At 32.8% G+C, this 25072-nt stretch overlaps 1 protein-coding gene across 1 annotated transcript; it reads right to left on the reverse strand.

The window, feature by feature from the left end:
• Window positions 1–1003: 1003 nt before the first annotated feature.
• Window positions 1004–23172, reverse strand: LOC128192949 (neural proliferation differentiation and control protein 1-like). The gene is made up of 7 exons (XM_052866066.1): window positions 22945–23172; window positions 18913–18966; window positions 13146–13403; window positions 12648–12714; window positions 3587–3754; window positions 3114–3213; window positions 1004–2811 (listed from the first exon to the last, which is right to left on the reverse strand). The coding sequence occupies exons 1-7, from the start codon at window positions 23021–23023 to the stop codon at window positions 2713–2715; spliced, it is 825 nt and encodes a 274-aa protein (XP_052722026.1). The 5' UTR covers window positions 23024–23172; the 3' UTR covers window positions 1004–2712.
• Window positions 23173–25072: the final 1900 nt, after the last annotated feature.

A 25072-nucleotide genomic window follows, 5' to 3' on the forward strand; every position in this document is an offset into this window, starting at 1 on the left:
TTTGAAAAGAGTCGTTTACTTTAATTTTTATACTCTTGTGTTTGAGCTTTACTAAGAGCTAGACCACGTCTCCATACCGAGTCAAATTAGGCCTTCGAACTCTCTTAAAAGCTGACATAAACATATTTTTCTGGTTCAAGATTGTGAATAACGGTTTCACAAAGCGGAAAATATATCTATCATTATCAAGCTCCGCAAAATACGACTGAACGTTTCATTAAAACATCTTTTAAATTATTTTATTTTTTTAAAGACATATAGCAACATAGCAACATTCAAAGGGGCCTATCTAAAGAACATAATACATGTATGTTTCAATTAATGTATTATATTCTTAATTAATTGTGGTGAAAGCCTAAAAGGATGTCAATTCGTGTGAGTCTGCCATAAATTTTTCCAACACGCACATTTAGGGAGTCAATGAAGACCCAGGTGGTTTAGCGTGGGTTTTTATTACAGAGCCTCATTAATTAAGATCCTCTTATCCAATGCTTTCCTGGCTTCCATTGCAGACCGTAGTTTAACAACTCCTTTGTTCGAGAATCGTGGCAATAACTATATTGCAAATCGTCTAGTCTTCGTCAAGTACCTCCAGTTCTGAAGAATGATCGTTATAGTAATAAAAGATGCGAGGAAAATGGATCGAAATATCACAGCCCACATCTTATATAATTTATTTCATTACATGTATCTAATTGAAAATTTGTTTTACCCTAAAATACGAAGTCCTGTTTGGTCAAAAGAAAAACTTGGTTATATCTCAATAAAGGAGACTCAAAGGGTAGACAACGATTCAAGCAAAGCAGGAAACAGATCTTTTTTCACGTTTCAGGTTATTTCAAATATACTGTTTCCTTCTGATTTCACCTCATCAAATATACAACTACACCCACTGTTTTGCGGTCATTAGTTGAGTATTTGAATATAATGGCGGTTTGCATATTTTGTCTCCATCTGTCCAAATAACAAAGTGCATGCATGTACCATAAAATGGAACTAAAGATTTCGTTCAGAAGTTTTATTTCACATGTAGTACAGAACATGCAGTACTTGTAGAGAAAGAAATCTGACTTGTCCATTATTAAACTTAAAGAAATATCCTTATACAATTTTTCTCTGTATGATGTCCACAAATGTATAAAAAAAAAGGTCCTTATATAAAAATTGAAATTCTGAAGTTTGCAAATTTCACATAAACATAATGCAGAGATTTGTTGTATTGATACATATGAAATGAAACCTGTGACAATGGTCTAACTTGACAACAAAATACAGCCACTGTGCTCTTTGGAGTCCTTCTGGCAAGAGACAACCCAGTCTTACCTACGTGATCTTTTGCCAAAACAACTTGTAGCCGAAAATTGCACAACACTTTACTGACCATAACCCATATACAATGATCTATTGCACAACCTACTGATGTTTGTACCATATATCTAGATGGAAAACTACTGGATTCTTCCCCCAATTGCAGTAGATCAAATACATGAACAATTTGACAATTATTTTGGCATTCTGTACATGTACACATGATATGGTCATTTCCTTGAGATTTACTCCTTAAAAATGTACAAACTTATAAAATTGCTTTTGAAGATTTACATTTTTGATACAGTAATATCAGATCTGTATTGATTCAGAAAAAATTCTTGTGCAGTGTACATTAATGAAGAAAATGCATATATAAATGTTTATGCATACATTTAAATTAGGAATGTAAAAGAAAGAGATCATAAATAACATTGGATTTCTATATCATTGAGATTGTTTTAGTTGGAATGAATCAATATAATGACACAAAGTGTGTACTAGCTAGCTTATTAGAAAGAGAGCTTGTAATATACATAAATAAAATTCAATTTCCACCATTTCTGATGAATAACAAATAAAATATAGATAAATATACATGTTAAAATATGAACCGGGCACCCATATGTCTACATTTATCTATCAATGCATCTTTCACTGAACTTGTTTAACCATTTTAATATCTGTTAAATTTCCTAAAAATTAATCATAAATATTATAAAGAATTACAACCTTTAATGCACGTAAACAACATCAGAATTCTTCATTAAAGCCCTTATAAATCATGTAATCACATGAAATGTACCTGAGACTTAATTGTTTCTTTAAAATAACATGCAAATTGAAATCACATGCAATATGCTTTCAAATAGTTTTTTTTGTGCTCTCGGGATCTACAGAAATCAAAGAGGACCATTAGTTAAGAGGAGCAGATAGAGATATCATCAGTAACAGGATAAACACCCCATTCTTGAAAGACAATCATGAAATGACACTGGCATGTCTACTAATGTATAAACTTAACAAGCAAAAAACATGATTCCATGGAGATTTCTTTTTATCATATGATATTGCGTATCACAATAAAAACATCAGAAAGATTAATATTAAAATATACAATCATTGGAAATGTGGTTCAACATTCCATAAATACAGCACTAAATACAACAAAGAAAAAGATAAAAATGAACCCATCAGACTGTATTTGACCAGTCCAAACCACCATGTGTTCTTGACTGTACAATTTTTTCTTATATGTGAAAGAACCATTAAACTCTAGTCAACTGGATGTAATACATGTACTACAATTATACAGCTGATGTGAAGGAGAGGAATTGTCATGTTAAGTGTGGAGAGATAGGGAGTCTTGAAGTAAATGCCAGTGTATGTACTGGTGGTGTGGGTCTACTGCTGGGGTGGATCCTGGGGGGTGTTTGCAGTCTGTGTCCCTGTCGGGGTCTCTGCTGAAAACATGGGGTTCCTGACCTCCATCACCTCACCCGGCTACAGAAAAATAAAATACACACAGTTAGAACACTCTAAATAGTATTCCATTTATTATCTGTAAACAGCAATGTCTTAATTACACGAACATGTATCAAAACATCCATTGACAATATCACCAGGTTTACAAACTAAGTGATACAAGGGAATAGGGACAAGGTGGATCTAAGTATCTCAGATAATGGACCATAATTTTTTGTCTTACTTGAAACAGTGTACAATTTGTGTTTCTGTTTTTGTTAGCATAGTCCTTGATCTATAAAACTCTCGGAGGAACACAATGATATGATGTATTCACTTACCGGGGCCAGCCCCGGACACTCGTAGACTGTGTAGTCCCCTTCCTCATTCTCCTCGTCCGACTCATCCTCTGAGGCATCATTCTTCATTTCTCCATTGGCTCTGTTTAAAGTATAATTAAATTCTTAATAAAACAAAATTTCTCCCCTTTAGCCAAGTATAACAGTACTAAACGGGTTATACTACAATTGTATTGCATTCTTACACAACATGCTATCTGTTGATTCACAGATTACTGTAAACATATTAAGTTCGGCTGTGTATTCTTTTTAGCATTTTGTGTTTTTTGTGTGTGTGTGTGTGGGGGGGGGGCTTCTGATTTACACAAGTACATTGCTTAAAAGGTTGTAACCAGAAATACTTTAATTCAAATCCATCCAAACTTGTTGAAAAATCACTTTCCACAAAATATTGCACAAACCAAATACATTTATAGTAAGCATCTACAATATTAATGTTTGTTTCCAGTACTCACTTTTCCATAGCAATCATCTGCTGTTTCTGGTGCTGGTAGTGGTACATCTGGGCACTCTGGGCCAGCTTCCTGTCCCCGGGGCCAGGACCCACCCTCTCCTTGGCAGGGCCAGTAACTCCATAGGCTGGGTAGTCTACCTCACTGGCAGCCTTAGCATTCTTATGTAGCCTGAAAAAATCAATTTAGAAGATTAGGATGACTGATGGCCACCAATGCAGCTTGACTAGTTAATTGTTCATTTCAAATGTCAAATGCATATACCCATTTGTGCTAATTCTCATGTTCATTGTTGGAAATCTACGTCCAATCTCGTATACTGGTACACTTACTGACCATTGACCAACAAACTGAAGGTCATGATCATTTTCTTTCTCATTATTATTTACATTACTCAATCCACTAATGTAAAAATGAAATGCTTTAGGTTTTGGGGAAAATAAAATGATTAGCAGCAGATCAGTTTATGAAAACATACAGTTGTTTACTGATGAAAGATTCCATGATTGTTTAGCTCCTGAGGGGCTATCAAGAGTTAAATTTAATCATGAATTTTAAATATAAAATTCACACTTTCTGAATTAAACAGTAAATCATGTGTAAATATTGTAATTTCGGTGTTACTTCATGACATAAGCACATGAAGCTAAATACAGATATATGATTTAAGAACTGTGTTCTGAAGCATCTTCTCATACTGACAGATGACACACCATAGACAACTGCTCCTCTCAGAATGCCCAATACAATGTACATGAATAAAAATACATGTACATGTATGAATACAGAACAGACACCTATCTATCGCAGGTAAATTGTTATCATGAATCACAAAGATAGACTGACACAATACAGTTGATGCAATATCTGTAATGTAATACAATTTGGTCCGTACATGAAAACATGTGTAGGAAAATCATGAAAAAAGCATTAAGTTTTCCTCTAACAAATGAATGTTTTACAAACCAGCTGAGCTCCATAGGAGTGGGCTTTTTTGGAAATCTATGCATTGTGATGACCACACTATATTACAGTACAAGCTGCACAAACTGTCAACATATGGGGGACAGTTAAAACACAGCATGTTCTTGGCCAGTATTATGTAACAGACTTTCTATACATCAATCATTATGACAGTTAACACAAATTACATCAGACAATAAATATTGAAAAATTTTCTACAGAGAGATAGGTTTCTATGTCAAGTCTATAAATTTCTACAAGGCCAAATCTCTTCTTTTCTGACTTTATATAGACAATGCCTGATTAAGAACCCTGAGAGGAGGATGACCAACATGAACCATCATTATTGTGCTATATTTAACAGATTATATAACCATTAAGGAAGTTGGAGACAAATCAAAGCCCCAGGCTAGGGTTTACATCTGATTATCCAGCTAATTAAAGAGACCATTAAAATCCCACTGTTATCAGACCAACTGCAGACTCAATATGCCCTAAATTAAATAATTTCACCTATTTAGTCAAAAGTAGACAATACCAGTAGTTAGTTTAATGTATCCAATTGTTCGTAGACTTGTGATCTCCATTATAATAAATGTCACCAGTTGTTGATTGAAATTCAGATACAGTACCACCATGAACATCGCACCTCCACTGACGTCAAAAGTCTGTATTGACGTCTTAATGTGAAATGAATTATGAAACCAACTGCTAAATGTTCATATGTCATATTTATACAAAAAAGTATGATAAACATTACCGGTAATAAGTAGAATACTAGTATGTACAAATCATTCATTTATTTAGGTGTTTACCAATTAATCATTCTGCCATAGATATATTGAAATGAACATGTGGTCAACATACAGTATATCAGGTTTTTTCCGCGTCATGTTTTTTCCGCGATTCAGAACATAGAACAGTATATAAAATTTACACGAATCAAATTTTCACTATTTCAAAGTCATAGTGAAAATATAATTCAAGATTGTTTAAATCTGTGAAGTAAGAGGGTAAAAGTATCTAAATTGCCGCTCTTTATAATGAAAAATTCAGACAATTAAACCATTTACATGATTACCTTAATGTTAAATAATTACTGATAATTATTTTCAGAGACTCAAACAGTCATAGATAAATAGGTCATGTACCATTACATATACCAGTAGCTCAGGTATAATTAGACATCTGTTTACGCAAGAAAAGCGACCGTTTTAATTAGCTTGTCAATGGATTATTAATGAAACTAGGAGGTTTACATACCTGTTATCTGGCGCTTGTCCTTCGATCCTGCAATTTCTACTCTAAACTTACTGAACACAGTTCATTGTACTTTTACATACCTGCTTACTTCATAAGGAAAGAAAGAACTATATCATACGAACAAAACTTTGTATCAAATTCACGCCGATATATTTTCCGCGATTCAGAAATCGTCGCGAACAAAGCGAAAATTGGATACACGCAGAAAAGCCCTGATATACGGTAATTTACAGCTACATAAAATAAGGAATCAATTTTTATTTTATTCTTAGCCTTTTAGAAATTGTTTTTCTACCCTCTCCCGACTCAGTATCTTATAAAGTTTTGGTCAGTATGTAGGGAAATCAATACAATCTCCATTGTTGTTGATATTCCAAATATACCCACATGAACAGAAAGGGTAATTCAAAATGTTTGTTTACTGTGAAGTGTTGGTAAATCCTTGCAAGATATCATTGGAACACGATTTTATATGTGTAATTTACAAGAATGAAAGTTACATCTTTACATGAGCAATGAACAGAGAGGAGATGTTTGAAATTTTCAATCATGAAAAATATCTAATATCTATCTTTGAGATCAATCATTTAAAAAAAAAAAAAAAAAAAATTAATGATAATAATTACCTAATATGCGAAAATAATTTCTCTCGACCTACCTTGGAACACATGGTAAGCAAAGTGTCAACAATTCCAAACACATCTACCAGTAGTTATATACTGACAGATAAAGCAGGTGAGGTGTCCACGTAGGTCATATAGTGGGCTAAATCAAAATCAGATCTACTTCATCAGCTATAGCACTCCCAGAGTCAACAGCAATGTCCATAATAAGACACATCAACTTCGGTGTGTATCAAATCCTAATCTCTTAAAAACTCATTTGTTTATAAAACGATGAACCTCAAGATGCTAAGAGTTGACAGCAATAAGAAAGACTCAACTTATTGGATTAGCAGCATGGGATCGATAGAAACTTCATCCACTCAAATCATCTAAATTTGTGATCAGTATTAAAAGCCTCTAAACAATTGTTCTCAAAAAATCTCATATTCCTTCACATTCATCTGACACTGATATCATTTTACCAGCGTGCAGTATCTACGTCAGCGACTCTAATTATAGAGCTAATGATCTATCAGATACGAGGTTCCTGACCATTCATACTGTTCTCAGCATCACCTTCAAGTTTACCATGGGTTACAGTTAAAAATCAATAGATTTCCTGTCACCAGAAGATCACTTTTAAGTCAGACTGAAGTTATCTTTCTTGCCATTGAGACACATGGAAGCTCTTTTGTATTTTACATCATTTTCTCAACAACAAAATTTTAAAATTTCTCATAACACACATTTTAAAAAAAATCATCATGACAAAAAAAGTACCGATATGTAATGAATTAAAATTGTAGCATATTTCTTAACTGTTCTTGTTTGTTTACAAACTTATTACAATTTCGAAGATTGTACATACCGTATATCTGATTTTTTTCATATGTTACAAACTTCGTGAAAATTTGGAAAGTGTGCAACTTTATTTTATTTTAGTCAGTTATTTTGAGCAATTTAAAAAGTGTGTAACTTTATTTTATCTTAGTCAGTTATTTTGAGCGATTTAAAAAGTTTATCATAGTAAACAATACTGGATAAAGTTTCTGTATGTTGAATACTTTGCGATGTAAAAAGTGATCGCTAAAAAAAGCGAGATGGGACCATCGCAAAAATTACTGGATATATGATATCCCATGCATGAATTCAATGCCTTTGATGTAGAGTATTTAGCATCAGAAACATTAAATTTTAACAAGAGCTTGGACTTTTTGTGTCATAGAGCAATGTGACATAGGCCTGTCTATTTCAATGCTGGTCACTTAGCCATGGGTCTTTGAAATCAACAACATTTGTCTACTTTTAGAGCTAAGACTACAGCAATTTGTGTATATTATTTCACCCAAAACCAGTGTAATTTTTAACCTCTTTTGATGCACAGATATAGTTTGGTGAAATATGTCGTAACACCATTTGCCCTGCAGTAGAGTATATAAGTACCACAGTAATAGCGTCAATTTTGTTCAGAAATAGTGAAAATTACCGGTATACATAGTGAAAGTAAATACATAGCACGTAAAGCCTATTACTTGTGTGACACAATAAAAAAATGTCAAAAATGTATCAGTTGGTTTGATATGTGCAAATTTAGATCAATTTAATTTCATTGAAAAATCAATATGTCTTATTTTCTATACTTAATACATGTACCATAATCAGAAAATTAAAATCATACTGTGAATATGAATTCAGTATGTATAGTATACCCAATTACCTAATGTAAACTGTAATGTAAACTCTGAAGTTTAAAAAGTATAAACTTTCCTTTCCTACTAGTATTTTTGTTTTCAGATATAATTAATAAAAGAAAATTATGATTACCATGTCAAACCAATGGTATTCAAGAGGAACTCCAAACACATTTATCCTGATAATTTGAACTAAGCTTAACACAGTTTTGGCATTTATCTCATATCAATTAAGAATCACAACTATAGTCAAATGAGTGTCAATATTTACATTTCTTCCTATGAAGACACCCCATATTTTCTCCAAAAGGACCATATGTTAGCACAACTATATTAACCTAAAAATCAATACTCTTGCCCCAATATTTCAACCATTTTAGTAAAATTATGCCTGAAAATCATTACACTCTTTGTGCCTTATAAGATCACATATGCTGCATTTGATCAAGGAAACTTCATCAGTGTTAAAATGTAGATATCATGAAAACCAAATCAATTCTTACTTCATGTTAATTTTATAATGATTCTAATTAACTTTAGTTAAAATAAGCCATTACTCCATTCATCCGATGTCTCATTCATTATCAAATGAAAATTTAATTTTTATATAGATCTATTCTTACTACACATAGTTCTTGAAGCTTTTGAAATCAAAGTCCTTAAAGTGCTAATGTAGACAATCAAATTTGAACAAATTTGTTGTGTCATCATAGTCTGGCCTTTTTCCTCATAAAAATCATTCAATTAAAAACAACTCTGTTGAAATCTCGTTAAGATACACTACTATGCTGGTTTCATTATTCGGTCCACTGCCTTGCAATGTTTAGCAATACACAACTCTGATACTCATGAGGAGAAACCCTATCAATTATCATTATCAAGGACCTGAAGATGACGTGGAGTATTGAATGAATGGAACTTCACTTATTGTCCTAAACCACAGGGAATCTAGCTATGGAATCAATCAATAAAAATAAAGGATCTAGTTCTGGTGACAGAGAGAAAAACTGAATGACAATTGTTAAAATCAATTAACAGCAAGTCTGTGTAACAAACTACATACATCTATAGGGGGCAAAACACAACCTTAATTACATGGTTTCCAAGAATGTCAATTCTCTTTCCATGGAGATAACTATGGGTTGTGCTTAAAAATTAATAGATGACAATTACTAGCTTGCTTTAATGTAAATCAGGATATTGCAACTGCATGAAAACAGCGATGTAAAATGAAAATTTGATATATTAACTAATTTGGACAATCAAGGTAGATGGAATCATTATTATATTATTAATGTACAGTAATTATGTACACTCAATGTTAGGTGATTGACAAGAGGACTGGGTTGACTTTTACAATTACAGTACAACCTATTGAAGCAAACCACAAAAGATGACTGATTTTACATTATTCATATAATCCAAATAGTTTACAATAATTTCTGACCTCAGAGAGAATGGATCTGACCTCACTGTAAATTTGAATTCATTACAAAAATGTTCACTGTGTCCGGATTTTACTGTACTCGAAAATCTGGTATGCAGTTTTTGTGTAAGAAACAAGGGGTGAAATTGGAGGTGGGGGTTTACTTCTAGATCATACTATGGGAATCTCACAAGACGATTTGTTTCATTGCACACAAACACTGAGTTTCAATTCAATGTACATGATTTAAAATATATCTTTCGTGAGATGTCCTTAATATTATGTCCTTAATATGTCTTTCATTTATCATTTACAGGCACTTTTAAGTCTATGTACATGTAGATTAAATATTTTGTAGACTGTATGTCTTTGTCAGCATAAAACACTCACATCAACTGCCACTGAAGACATGGATGTGGCCCAGACAAAAGGACACCAAGATTTGACCTCATGGCCACTTTTAAACGAGTTATGTTTGTCTGTAGAGCAGTAAAGCTGGCAATCAATGTTCTGTCCCTGGTTATACAATAATCTCTTTTAAGTTAATGCTGGCTGCAGATGGTGTGGACATCTTGACTAGTTTGTTCTCTGTCAAGAAATTGTACAAAGGATTCTAGCCTCTTGATTTGCTTTGTTTGGACAGAAAATCTTCATGAGGTCTTAGTACAATACAATTGAAAGGAAAAAAACGCTTTAATAAAATTTTCTCTAAAATGCCTGCAAAAAATCAAATGTTTCTATGTTGTAGAAACTAATTGTTTGACAAGTTGAAAAACGTTAGGTTTATTATCAATAAATGACTGAAACATAAAAATAGAGGAGGAAGGGTATAATCTCAGTGACTTTGATCAATAGTATAGGGATTAATTTGCCTGAAGCTATCGCCTCATATTACAGAAGCCAACCCAGTGACAGCATCAGTTAACACTCCCAACACCTTTCTCTCTATCTCCGCTTAATTTCCTCCCCATCAGCTTGCACAGATTTGCTACCTGTCACCCCTATTATTGATCGATCTATAACCATCATTGGAAAACTGCAAGTTCAGAAGTAATTTGATGTGTATTCCAACTATGCGATTAGGTTATTTTCTCCTTACTTTTCTGCATTAATATTTCATGCTTATTGGCACAGTAAACACATTCCTTTACAAATTATGCAGCCTCTATTGGAAGAATGGAAGCCAATTATCAGGGAATAATGGCCAATTATATTGGGACGCATACAGAAAAGATCAATGCGATTTGGGTTGACCAATGCCATCATTTCATGTCAAAGTTTTGCATGATAATGGCCACACAGGAAATGTTGCTCAGCAATAAAGTTCAATTAGGAGAGGACTTTTTGAACAGATCAGGGAGGGCATGTCAAACATCTCCTAATGTCCTTTTCAGTGTCTTTTGTAATCACCATCTCAAACTAAGAAATCAATACCTGAAGGTTCACTAAGGAATTCACTTTTTGAGCTATTATGTATTTGTATTTAAAAATGTCACTTTTCCCCTTTTTCATACAGCCTCTTTAGATTTTTATGCAATTTAAATGAAGCAATTCAAATTCAAAGTTGATGTTATTTGCAACTTAAAACAAGATCAATAAAACCCTCTGAAATCTCTTTTAGCTTTACGATAAAGACATTTATTGTTAAAACTAATGGTACTGTTTTAAGACTGCAATAGTTTTGCAAATTTGGTGTACAAATACATGTATGTGCATAAATAATTAAAATCCTACATCAACCCTAGCATTACTATATATATATACAGCTCCCCTAATTAAGGATAGTATAAACCAAACATAATATCCCATCAGGACCAACTACAGCATCATAAAGTACAATAAATACGCAGTCTTTATGGGCAAATATCGATCCAATTTTATAGAACGTAGGAGGCAATATTTCAAACAAGAATAATTTTCAATCACTCAACCCACACTGTAACCAAATAAATGATTTTTTCCGCTAGGATTCAGACACATGGAGATATTGGAAATGTCGAACCCACTATGCAATTGTTACTGTGAGTCGTGTAGGGCATGCAAATAAACCTCTCTAAATCCTTTCTTGATGGGAAAGTAATACCTCTTTTGTCTTAATCTTTCTTTGATTGATAAATCTGATTTTAATATACATACAAGTATGGCTTGAAGGTTTCATTTATTCATTTCATTTTGTTCGATTTCAATTAAAAAATTGGGTTTGTTCTTTTTCATGAATCGATTAAATGTGATTAAAGTTAGTAAATATTTTCCATTATGAAAGAAAAATAACAAAAAAAATTTCTTTAATTCTGGCATTCTCAATATGCACCTGACTGAACAATAAGAATTGCAGTGCTTTGATATTTTCAGTATAATAAACACATATATCATTGAGATAAGAGCTACATAAAACATTATCTTCAGACTGATCAACAATAATTGAATACTGCATAGTTGGAAGATGCTGGAAAAGATTGAGTGAAATCATGTCTTCTTGCTAAGATTTCACTAACATCGTAAGATCATCTCTTGATATGTTTGCTGAATAATATGTAACAAATTCTAGGATGGGCGATGAAATGTTCCCATGGAGACAATTACAACATTATCTACAAATCAATTACAAACTTCTCTTTCAGCTGACACAACCATTAACTTTTCAGAAAGAGCTATCTTTAAGTCTTACTGCAGATGAAACTTCATTAACCAGCATACTGGCCAAGACAAAATCTGAAGGAATAGACTTCACAAACATGGTCCTATGGAACACTAAATTATTCTCAATGATGCCTTTTGGGAAAAGGCTTCCTTTGGTTACATCTGCATCACAAACTTTCTCACCTCAGGTGAAAAGTTCAGAAACACTATCAAATCAGATTTGAATATGTGATGAATTCATTCAGTAGAGAACAAAAGGGTCAATTTCTAGCTGACAGTTATTGGAGATAATACCCACATGAACTTAATACTACATGTACTTTCATTGAGATTTTTCTGTGAATTATTGTTGCATATGCACCAGTTGAGTTCAGTTTTCAATCTGTAGAGAACAGGAGGGTTAAATTTCTCTTTTACAGAATAACATACACGGATGTACTGAATACTTTGCTGGTTCTTTTGTAAATCATACTTACTTGTACCAGCACACTCCAGCCATGATGAGTCCAACAAACCCTGCAAGACTGCATGCCGTCACAATTCCTACAAAAAAGATACAGAAACTGAAATCTTAAAGCATATTATTAAATTAAACTACTAAGTAATTAAAAATGAATCACAGTGTTTGAAAATAATATGCATAGCAAAGATCAAGATCCTATGAAAGTAACCTTTCATCAGAAATTAAGCATATGAATTTTATTAATTAAACTTCATCTTTTATGACAACGATGGAATTTCAACTGAAGATTTAAAAACTGAAATTCATTTGATGGAATATGCCCTAGAAGCTCATATTTTATTTTCTTTAAAAGACATGTACAGGTATTGAATAAATATTAATCATAAAGGTAACCGAGTCCTTAAAACTAGACCCCAATGAATTAGAATTAAGTGAATTTGTCTAATAATGAATGCTAAATCATTCATTGCTCTGATAGTTTTTATAATGAAGATTAATTCTTGTTTCAGACCTATAAAAAGCATGCTATCCTGTGAGAGAGGTATAAGCGGCTTCTCCTTGGAGTCAGGGTCAGGCTGTACGTGTGGCTGGGGGGCCTTAGGCATGGGGTGAGGGGTGGTGGTCGTTTCCACCGCCTGGGTGGTCTCCACCTTCTCCATGTAAGGATCCTCTGCTGCAAGGTCTATCCCAGCATCCTCTGCTTTCACTTTTGCTGTCTTATCCACTCCAGTATATTCATTTTCAACCAGGTCTCTGAGTTTAATACCATCTGCAAGACATTGATTTTACAAACATACATGCCAGCAGTAGACATTGAGCAAGGTATCTATATTATTCAAAGAAGATTGTATATCAAATGCTATATTAATGTTAAAGAATTCATATGAATTCATATCTCCAATTTCTTTGAGATCGACATTCAGAAATGCAATCTCAATGGGAGTGTTCTCACTGGTTTTATCTTAAAAGCTTTGATCCCTCGTTTTCTTCACAAAATGCCATGGAAGAAGAATATTTCATATAACAATTGTTTGGCCATGGATTTACAGCCATGCCTATATTCTGATAAAATAACATGCTTCATACACCTAAACATCAATCGAAAGATAATTTATGGCATATTTGGATTGGGTTTGGTTTGTTCAATGCTGCACTGAAATCCTAAAAATAATTTGTAATAATGTCCTGGTAAAATAAATGAAATATATTTCACTTAGAATGATATTGTCCCTAAATAACAATAAAGGGACAAAGATAAAATGAAGCGTCATAACCCATTCACTTTCTTATAAATCCTAGTAATGAAACAGCTATCTAATAAATGATGTAATGACTAGCTGTACAGATATTGCATGCAATCTCCAGACCCCATTTAATAAAGTTAACTAAAAGCGAATTTGATCAATATGCCTGATGATTGATACTTAAATTCTGCTTTGTTCTTACACCATATTCCTATCATAAGAGGAAGTATTGATTTATGAGTTAAAAGGAAGACTGGACAGTGTTTTTTAAAAGTACAAGTGTAATTCAGCTATTTCTAATAATAAATTATCAACATTTGCAGCTCTATGAGGGTTGTTAGAAAAGTTCGTGGACAAGTTCAATTGTGAGTGGACTATTCGCATGATACAAGCAAAACTTTTCAGATTTAAAGATGACGTATTTTCTAAGAAATATGTAAAGATTTGCATTTTTTAAATGCACCATAAAAAAAAATACAGCTTAATTATTTCATAAGATATGCTTCACAGAGCATGTCAGATTTCTAATTTTTTATATTCTGTGCGCCTTTTTCCTTATTAAGAAAATGTACCATTTAAGTGCATAAAAAATGAACGATATTTCATATGATATCACAATAACATTTATTATACTTTCATGTTAAATACTGAAATCTTAGATGTAGTTGGTAATCCGTTCTATTACCCTCAGTGTTAGCAACACACTTGGCAACGGGTAACACAACGAATTGTTACATGCGCATTAATTATGTGCGTACGGTTCACCGTAGAATTCACTTCATTTCTATATAAAAAAAGTAAAATTTTCTTTAAAATGAAGACATTCAGTATAATAAAATAAATAGTGCCTGTTTGGGAGGATAACTGTTGAAATTGACACCCCTTGAAAACCATTGTCAACCTCCGCTTCTCGTCGGTTGACAATGGTTGTCTTGGGGTGTCAATTTCAACAGTTACCCTCCAAAACAGGCACTATTTATATAATGAAGGTCATTTTGTGAAAGTTTCAAATAAATTGAAGAATTTCTGACTGTTTTATCGCCGAATTTGGACAAACAATGCTTGAAAAATGAGTAAAAAACATTGACGTCTATGGACATCTTGGAGCACTGGTCCTTCCTTTAATTTTGTGTGCAAACAGGAAAATCTCCAATGGAGACCAAAAGGTTCTTAGATGCTGCTATTTTTTTATAACAAAGGTTAACAATTAGAATCACAGACGTTTGAAAATGGAAGAACTGATATCTTGACCTCTTGCAGCATGCCAACCACTATACAACAGAAATTTTTGGACCTAAATGATCTACGATAAGCCACGAAAGACATTGGACAACAAGAGGCCCAGGGGCCACATCGCTCACCTGAGCAACAATTGCCTTAATTCTGATCAAATTAGCATTACAGTATCAAAATATCTTGACAACTGAGTACAGTAGATCTTGCTAAAAAAAAATTGAAAATCTGCCAATTTTTATCCACCTCTTATTTTTTGGTAAATACCAAGCTCCTTTTGTTGTTGTACCTCTAAGATTTTTCTCTATTCCTATATACCCCCCCCCCATTTCGTGGCCCCACTATTCTTTAGGGAATCATGGTTTCATCAAACTTAAATCTACATTTAATCTCATAACCTGTTCTTTCACACTAAGTACTGAGTTTTGGACCAAAAACTTTCCCAGAATATTTTTAAAGATTTTCTCTATATATTCCTATGTAAAAATTCAAACCGCCATCACGGTCCCGCCCTACCACTAGTGATTTTGCAAACTTGAATTTACACTACCCAAAGATGCCTCTACACAAGTTTAAGCTTTTCTGGCCAAATAGTCTTTAAAAAGATTTTGAAAGATTTTCTCTATATATTCCTATGTAAAATTTCATCCCTCATTGTGGCCTCACCCTACCCCTGGACTATTATTTAAACAAACTTGAATCTATATGATCTGGGGATGCCTCCACTCAAATTTGGGCTTTCCTGGCCTAATACTTTTGAGAAGAAGACTTTTAAAGATTTTCTCTATATATAAAAATGTATCCCCCATTGTGGCCCCGCCCTACCCCCAGGGATCATTATTTGAACAAACTTGAATCTACATTATCTGAGGATGGTTACATGCCAATTTGAGATTTCTTGGCCAAATAGTTATTAAAAGAAATTTTTTAAAAGATTTTCTCTATATACTCTTATGTAAAAATTGATCCCCCAATTGTGGCCCCACCCTACCCCCGGGGACTATGATTTGAAGAAAAGTGAATCTACACAACCTGAGGATGCTTCCATTTTAATTTGAGCTTATCTGGCCTAATAGATTTTGAGAATAAGATTTTTAAAGGTTTTCTCTATATATATTCCTATGTAAAACCTGATCCCCTAAATTGTGGCCCCACCCTACCCTCGGGGATCATGATTTGAACAGACTTAAATCTACACTACCTGAGGATGCTTCCATTTTAATTTGAGCTTTTCTGGCCAAATTGTTTTTGAGAAGAGGATTTTAAAAGATTTTCTCTATATATTCCTATTTAAAACATGACCCCCCTATTGTGGCCCCGCCCTACCCCCAAGGACCATGATTTAAACAAACTTAAATCTACACTACCTGCGGATGCTTCCACTCAAAGTTGAGCTTTACTGGCCTAGTAGTTTTTGAGAAGAAGATTTTTAAAGATTTTCTTTATATATTCCTATGTAAAACATGATCCCCCTATTGTGGCCCCGCTCTACCCCCAAGGACCATGATTTAAACAAACTTGAATCTACACTACCTGCGGATGCTTCCACTCAAAGTTGAGCTTTCCTGGCCTAGTAGTTTTTGAGAAGAAGATTTTTAAAGATTTTCTCTATATATTCCTATGTAAAACTTGATTCCCCAATTGTGGCCCCATCCTACCCCCGGGAACCATGATTTGAACAAACTTAAATCTACATTTCCTGAGCATGCTTCCAATTTAATTTGAGCTTTTCTGGCCTAATAGTTTTTGAGAAGAAGATTCTTAAAGATTTTCTCTATATATTCCTATGTAAAACTTGATCCCCCAATTGTGGCCCCATCCTACCCCCAAGGACCATGATTTGAACAATTTTGAATCTACACTTCCTGAGGATGCTGCCATTTAAATTTGACCTTTTTTGGCCAAATAGTTTTTGAGAAGAAGATTTTTAAAGATTTTCTCCATATATTCCTATGTAAAACTTGATCCCCCAATTGTGGCCCCACCCTACCCCCAAGGACCATGATTTGAACAATTTTGAATCTACACTTCCTGAGAATGCTTCCATTTAAATTTGACCTTTTATGGCCTAATAGTTCTTGAAAAGAAGATTTTTAAAGATTTTCTCTATATATTCCTTTGTAAAACTTGATCCCCCTCTTGTGGCCCCTCCCTACCCCCGGGGACCATGATTTGAACAAACGTGAATCTACACTACCTGAGGATGCCTCCACACAAGTTAAAGCTTTTCCGGCTGAATAGTTTTTGAGAAGAAGATTTTTGAAAAATACCAACAAATTTTTAATAATTCTCAATTATCTCCCCTTTAAAAAGGGCGTGGCACTTCATTTGAACAAACTTGAATCCCCTTCACCTAGTGGTGCTTTGTGCCAAATTTGGTTGAAATCTGTCCAGTGGTTCTTGAGAAGAAGATGAAAATGTGAAAAGTTAACAACGACAACGACGACAACGACAACGACGACAACGACAGACAACGGACAAATTGTGATCAGAAAAGCTCACTTGAGCCTTTGGCTCAGGTGAGCTAAAAACTAAACAAATAATGGTATAAACGTGCATTTTATAAATGTGTTAAATGACTTGAAAATTTTGTGGTACTGAAAGATGTCTACTTAGAAAGAGAGTAACAGGTTTGACTTTCAGTTGTTTAACGTCACCTGATGTTGTGAAAATATGAAATGGTGCTCCGTAAATCCAATTCATGCAATGTAAAAATCTCTGTTTCTTTTGGAAAAAAAATTAAATTTATATGATTCTTTGCAAATTTCTTTTCAATTAGTAGTCATTCAATAAAACATAAGCCATCCTATAAAGTACACAGTACTTTTGCCGTAAATCACTCTGTCCGCAAACTTTCCAAACAACCCTCGTATATTTCATTGAAATGTTTGTTCCTACACCATGTAAAATAAGTAATAGACTTTAAAGGCAAAATTGGGTAGTATTGCATTAATTCTAAACCAAGCAATCTAATTGCCATCACCTTATGTGCATGATATTTTTCTCTTCTCGAGATTGAAAATGATATCACTGTTTTAATTTGTTTTCCATACTTTCTATCTGGGGGCCAATCAGTTCAATATCGATGCAGATAAAATAATTCAAAACTATTATCTTTATAAATTGCTAAATGCTATAAATATTTATTACTATAATGATTCCTTTTTTATATACCAATTACCCATATATACCATTCATACAAATATCAATATTCACAAATATTCAAATTGCAAATTAGCAATATTTAAATATGGATGATTCATTGTTGTTTAGTAATCTCCTGTGAAATTATACAATTTATGGTACATCTACTGTACTGGCACATTTGTCTTAGATAACTTAATTAATTCAAATCATTTTTGCCTCAGATGCTGTTTGGCGGATAATAATTAGAATTCAGCAGTAAATAACCCTACACACATCCAAGGACAATGACTCCTAGAACAAAGACCGGCCATGCAGTTATTCTCCTAGCTGTAGCTCACCCAGCCAGATATATATGGCGGTATTCTCACAAATTATGGACACAAATCTAACTTGACCAAATAATGAGATTTTTGTGCGGAAAAGAGAGTCAATTTAATTTGAAGATGCTTTACATATGCTGGGTCACTGCCTTCCAGACTGTTCTGCCTTCATCTGTTAAGTGTCCTTAATATGATCATATTCCACTATTAAACATCTATAAAACAGACCCTTTATTTGTTTTATCTACAGTCTGTTCTGTCATTGACCAATTTATGGCCATTTTGTGTGAGCCAAGAGTAAGACATGGAAAGTCTCACTAAAAGAAAAACAAACCTCCAATTTCCAGGTCTTCATATCTTTTCAGTAGCTTGATCAATTCTTCATCATCTGAAATTCATCAATAAAAATTTCTTTCAAATTAATGTCAAGAAAGTTTCAAAATGAACATAAAACTAAGTTGCAACCCTTCATGCTTGCTACACGTATCAAATTAGTAAATATTAGTTCATTTATTTGCTTATCATACTGTATACAATACTTTAACATGTTCAATTAACACAAAAAGTAAAATTAATATGTGTATCAAATAATCAAAAGTGATATCATTTTACAATTTATAGAACACTATGTAAAATTCCATAAATAGTAAATGTAATCACTTTAACATTGTCACATACTGTTCATATCATATCATTTTCAATCTCTCTAAAAAACACTCTTTTTGTGTTTCAAAAATAGTAACAAAGAGTTATTTTAAGTTATGAGAGAGAATATGATATCAACATAAAATAAGACATAAACAATTCACAGCATGTTTACATTCTATGCATGGTTCTTATAAGGATATTAAGATTTACTTGTCAATATTTCTTACTATCCAAGTTCTGAAGAAAAAATATACATTAGCTAGATTGTACCTGGATAATTATATAAAAGAATTTAAACTACTTAAGCCATGTGTCTTGATCAGTAATGCAAAACTGGAAAAAAAAGTATCATGTCAGATGGTCTCTTTAGCAAATGAAATTTAGAAAGGAAAGCTCAAGAATACTAAATCATGCTGCAAAGGGTTGTCAATAAAAAAAAATAATATATTGCAGACTTTATTATACCCTTGTATGCCATTTTATAAGTTGTGGTAATTATCAAACATGTTGAAACAGTAACTACCGGTATGTGTGTGATAACATTCCAGAACAGAAGATGATGGTTTCTACTGCTATTATATTGACACAAATTGCTATCAAATTTAGCAGAGTTTAATGTTGTCCATTGATGATCTAGAAAGTGTTCTAAATTTAGATGAATGGGCAGTAAAGTAATCACGTTCCTGATATCATGTGTTTGGTGAGCACTAGAGAGTGAGAAATCAACACACAGACTCACGTCATTGCTGGCCTCCATTAAATTGAACACTTCTATATAGACATTGTCACAACATCATTCAAGCTTGTTTAAATTTAAAGTTGGTCCCTGATGTAGAAAACAGGATTCTCTACTTGAAAGGAATGTATAAACAAGTGAGATATCTAGGTCTCTGACTCTTAAACAATTTTAGACATACATGTTCCCCAGTTTAATAAATAATCAACAAGTTTCCAAATTTATATTATGCACATATATAAGTAAATCTACATGTTTTTATTTTTACATCACTAGTAGACCAGTTACTTTAAAATTGTTCTGTATCTGAAAAGCCTTCAGCAAAACAAAGATCAAATCAAACTGATAACAGATGTTTTCGACGACGTATTGTATCACACTGCTCTGTCCTGTACTAAGATAAAACATACGTAAACAGTACCATTTGGTAACTTGATTATCATTTCATGTTATATATCACGCTTGAATAAAACATAATAAGGTTCAAAGCTAACGAAATTCCTTCTTTTATTTTGTTTAAGCAAAAATACAATGAAAATTTGTGGATATAACTAAATACTTGAGCTCAGAGACCATAAACTGAGAATAGGTTTTATTAAGTAGAAAAATAAATGATTTAACATGAAAAATAAACTAATAAAGGTTACTCTTTATTTTCAGTTAATAATCTAAGAACCTGGAGTATACACATGTAGGCTGATCTATATACTTAAACAGGATATATCAATCAATAAATTTAAAAATATGCAATACACAGGGTGTGACCCTGACAGCAATTCAAGGAATTTTATACACTTGTTCAGCCAATCAACTGTCAGCTTAATTTACAAAAGAATAAAAATTCAGGATATCCTGTTCTCTCAATATAACACTGGTATTAAATAACTTAGAACTTGAAATATATATATCCTTTTTCTACCTGTTTATTTTTCTTATGTATATACACTACAATGCCATATCAAAGGAAATATACGATCTAGTGATATATGATATACATACTTTCTTGTGTTTTGTAATATCAACATGAAATAAGCAATTTATTTTTAAACTTTATATTATATATGCATGCATGTTTAATTATAAAATTCCATGCAAATTTTATTTAAGGAATGAATTCAATATTTATTTGTTTTATACGATATAAAATGGTTTGGGGCAGTTTAAGCTTTATAAATCGCAAAGCGGTTTATAAAAAAGCGTAAACTGTTTCAAACCATTTTATATTGTATAAAACTAATAAATATTGAATTCATTGCTTATAATTTAATTTTTTTACTCTTCATTGTAAATAAAAACGGTCATTTGACCTTTAAAATGACGTAAATTGTACAAAATTCAAACGTAACCTCAGGCGTATTGATATGTTTTTGACGTTAGTCTTCCTATGACGTAGGCAACATTATTCATATGATATAAAATAATTTTTTAGCCAATCAGAAAGCGCGTTACAACCAGAATTAAATTATATAATAATAAATACTGAGACACTAAAGGCCTAAAAAAAATTGACACTTTTTTGCAACATTTAAAGAAATTGAATTAGCTACATCAAATCAATCAAAACAATAGATTCATTATCTATTACTATGCAATCCAGATTTTAAATGATTAATATGAAGCCATAAAAATTAAAAGGAATAAAGAGGATAACATATATATGTCCTTTAAACTTTTATTTTAACATCATGCAGTATGGGACTATATCATTATTTGAAGTAAATGAAGTTATATAAATAATAATCTCCATTGGCTCTATTTCATCTCTAAGGCAACCATTAACACCTGCTTTGACATCATCTCAGTTCTCACACCCTAAGCTTATCAATAACAGTTAACAATATGGACAGTGTATATATACTGTCATGTCAAGCATATGACTTCAGAGCATGTGGGACTCCTACACAGAAATTACCAATCTTCCTATAAAAATACTATTGCAAAGAAAGTTTCCATTTAATATATTAGTTTCCATTAAAAGTAAAAATAAGTTTCCTGATGTATAGTGTTTCATTATCAGGGGACACATTTCAACTCCTACACAATATCACTTGGAGAACACTGTAGGATCGAGTCTTATTAATACTGCTAAGGTGTCTGATAAGGATTGTTTCTGCGTGTTGATCAGAATATTCTTATCATACTTATGTTTATACTGTTATAGGAGCAGGTTTTTGGTGACATAATGGATAACAAGCAGGTGACGGTACCAACGCTGTAGACAATGCAGCCTTCTAATGTTCCTATAATTAGTGTCACAGATCTGATATTGCACATAAAAATATTATTAATTGGCACAACATTTGCTTTTAACAGTCTCTGCATCTTTCTGTCAAAGTAAATTATACTAGGTTTTTGTAAAAATAAAGATTCTATGTGTATTCAATTCACTATAAAATTAGCAATTTCTCCCTCTTATTTTCAAATATAAGCATATACTGCGGTACCTGTCCAATTGGTCAGATGTCCTTTTTATCAATTGCATGGGAAGTTGATGATACAATTCAATGAACATAAATCTATATTGTTTGGGAATTTAAAGACAATATTATTGCTAAAGAATCTATATTATCATGCAATTTAATACTTAATTGTGAGACTTTCACTACACTATAATTTTTCTGTCTAATAATTACTTCATAGATATTATAAGCAAATTGCACAAACAAGTATTCATATGACAGAAAAGTTTGTGTATTTTAATCTGTTAAATACTTTAATTATATCATGATATACTGAATATTGAATAATAATTAATGAGGAAGTATAGATACCATGTTAAAAGAATTTACTGCTGTCATTTGTTTCTCATATATTGCAAAATCTTAAATACAGATTCAGCAGTTTTCTGCCAACTAGCTGTTGGCTTCATCTAGAATCTAGTGTATTGTTATTCATTGTTAACATTAGCTCGGTGTAAATAAAATTATTGATCATAATAATGACAGTATTTGATTTGTATAATCTTTGTAAACAAAAACTTACCATATCTGCTGGGAACTGACTGGCAAACACTGATAGAAAGTACAACAATCAACCCAAGGATGGTACGGGTGATGATCATTTTAGCCACACACGTTTTGAATTCAATCACTTTTGCTACATGTTAACTAATTTAGTCCGTAAAAGTATCTGCCATTGTAGCTGACTAGTTCATAGATTTCTCTTCGATTTTTCCTCGGAGACAAATATGACGTCACAAATATTGGGACTACATAATAGGTAGTTCGAACATCGAAATGTCGTGTCGAGTCGCAACAAGATTTCTGTGCACTAAACACAGATATACTTTTTCAACCCATGTTTAAGTCATATTTCTATGGTACATTAGGTTTTTTAAATTGGCGACACTTGCCAAAGGTTTAATCTGAATTGATGTGAACAAATGAAATTACATTTATTCAGTTATATAATTATGAACTCCAGTCAAGCTTTTCATATCAGTTTTATAAAATAAAGTTGAGGTGAGATTTAGTTACCTTGTATAAACTTCTGTTGCAAATCAGTGTGATAAGAAGGGGGTTGATATAGTTTCTTAAATTTCATCAAAAGAAAATAATAATGATAATAAAAACACATTTACATGTATGAACATCGTCCGGTACCAGGCACGGGCCCTGGAAGTTATTGTAAATATATTGTATGTGCATGTATAAAAAAGTACTTTTTTATACATGCACATACAATATATTTACAATAACTTCCAGGGCCCGTGGTACCAGGTATACCGTCATGCAGTGGTATGATCAGTCAATTTCATTGCGGTAGAGTTGTATCGTTGGTCAAGATCATTTTGCTTCGTGTTGAACATCTCTTGGTTATTATCGTCACGAAGCATTTTAAAAATGTTAAAATCGGGGGGGGGGGGGGGGGGGGGTTAAGGTCATTTTAGTTCTCGTTCTGTTCTGCCCTGAACACCCCCTAATAAACCAAACGATGAAAATTCCCTCAGTATTTATATACCCGCATAAACATTCAAACTTTCTCTTGGTTATATTATAGTGAAGTAATTATTGAAGACCTATATGTTTTAAGTAATAAAATCTTGATAATTTATTTTAGCGGAGTTTAATGGAGGCTCATATGCAGCTATTAAAGTGCCGAATAAAATATATATATAACCCGTGTGAGAATACACATGTACATGTTACCTTGATTGCTCTTACTTTTAAAAGTCTAGATTTTGAAATAAACTTTGAGAGTGAGTCAACTTTCCACTAAATTCTAAAACAATGGGATATTCATTTTAAATTTGATCGTGCACATGCGCGGATCCAGAAAATTTTTCCAGGGGGGGTCCGAAGGATAATTGTGTTTGCCAGGGGGGGTCCGAGGCATATTTTCGCGATAATTTTACTATGTAAATTTAATAAATTTTCATTTTCCAGGGGGGGTCGGGACCCCCCCCCCCGACCCCCCCTCTAGATCCGCGCATGGTGCATACATTTTTTAAACAGCCTATCTACTGTACATTTATCTAACAACATATGCCCAATAAGTCAGTACGGATATGCTATTCTAAACCCTCCTCCCTTTTCTGTTCCTTATTGATTTGCGGGGATAATTTCTTCAAAATAAGTATATTATCTGTCTTCCACGCCAAGCATATTTTGATCAGTATAATAATTTTAACCGTTTTTTTTTTCTTTTATTAAATTCGAAATGAGCCTCCAACGGTAATTACGGCCACGGTATCAGAGTTGTAAAATAAATATATGGATGTGAGTGGCAGTGAATATACACTTTTCCAAGATTCTAACACCGTAAATATTCAATATAAAAGATAAAATGTCGGAGACGGGAGGGGTTGTATTGTATGATATCGTTTATTTGCTGAAACAATTAATACCTTGAAAATTGTATACATATGAATTGCAGCAGCTTATCATGCAAATGTCCTTTTATAATAACTTTTACATATCACTAATTATTTAATACCGGTGAATGAAACAGACAAACGATGAATACTGCACTATACGTAATGACCTAATGTGGCTTTAAACGGTAGTGATAATCAATTCTGTTTTATTAACCATCCTCAGTTCACGACACATGGCATGATACGGCATCTCTTTATAAAGATTCATATCTAAAATCGATATTTAGAATACTT

The sequence above is a fragment of the Crassostrea angulata genome, chromosome 7 (genome assembly GCF_025612915.1).
Source record: "Crassostrea angulata isolate pt1a10 chromosome 7, ASM2561291v2, whole genome shotgun sequence".
NCBI lineage: Eukaryota > Metazoa > Mollusca > Bivalvia > Ostreida > Ostreidae > Magallana > Magallana angulata.

Bases quoted from the DNA above. Each gene is read 5' to 3' on its own strand.
- LOC128192949 (XM_052866066.1), bottom strand. From the start codon at position 23,023: ATGATCATCACCCGTACCATCCTTGGGTTGATTGTTGTACTTTCTATC. The intron at 18,967-22,944 runs GTAAGTTTTTGT...GATGAATTTCAG, and splicing joins GTCAGTTCCCAGCAGATATG to ATGATGAAGAATTGATCAAG. The intron at 3,755-12,647 runs GTAAGTATGATT...TGATTTTTTCAG, and splicing joins GCTGGAGTGTGCTGGTACAA to GCTACATAAGAATGCTAAGG.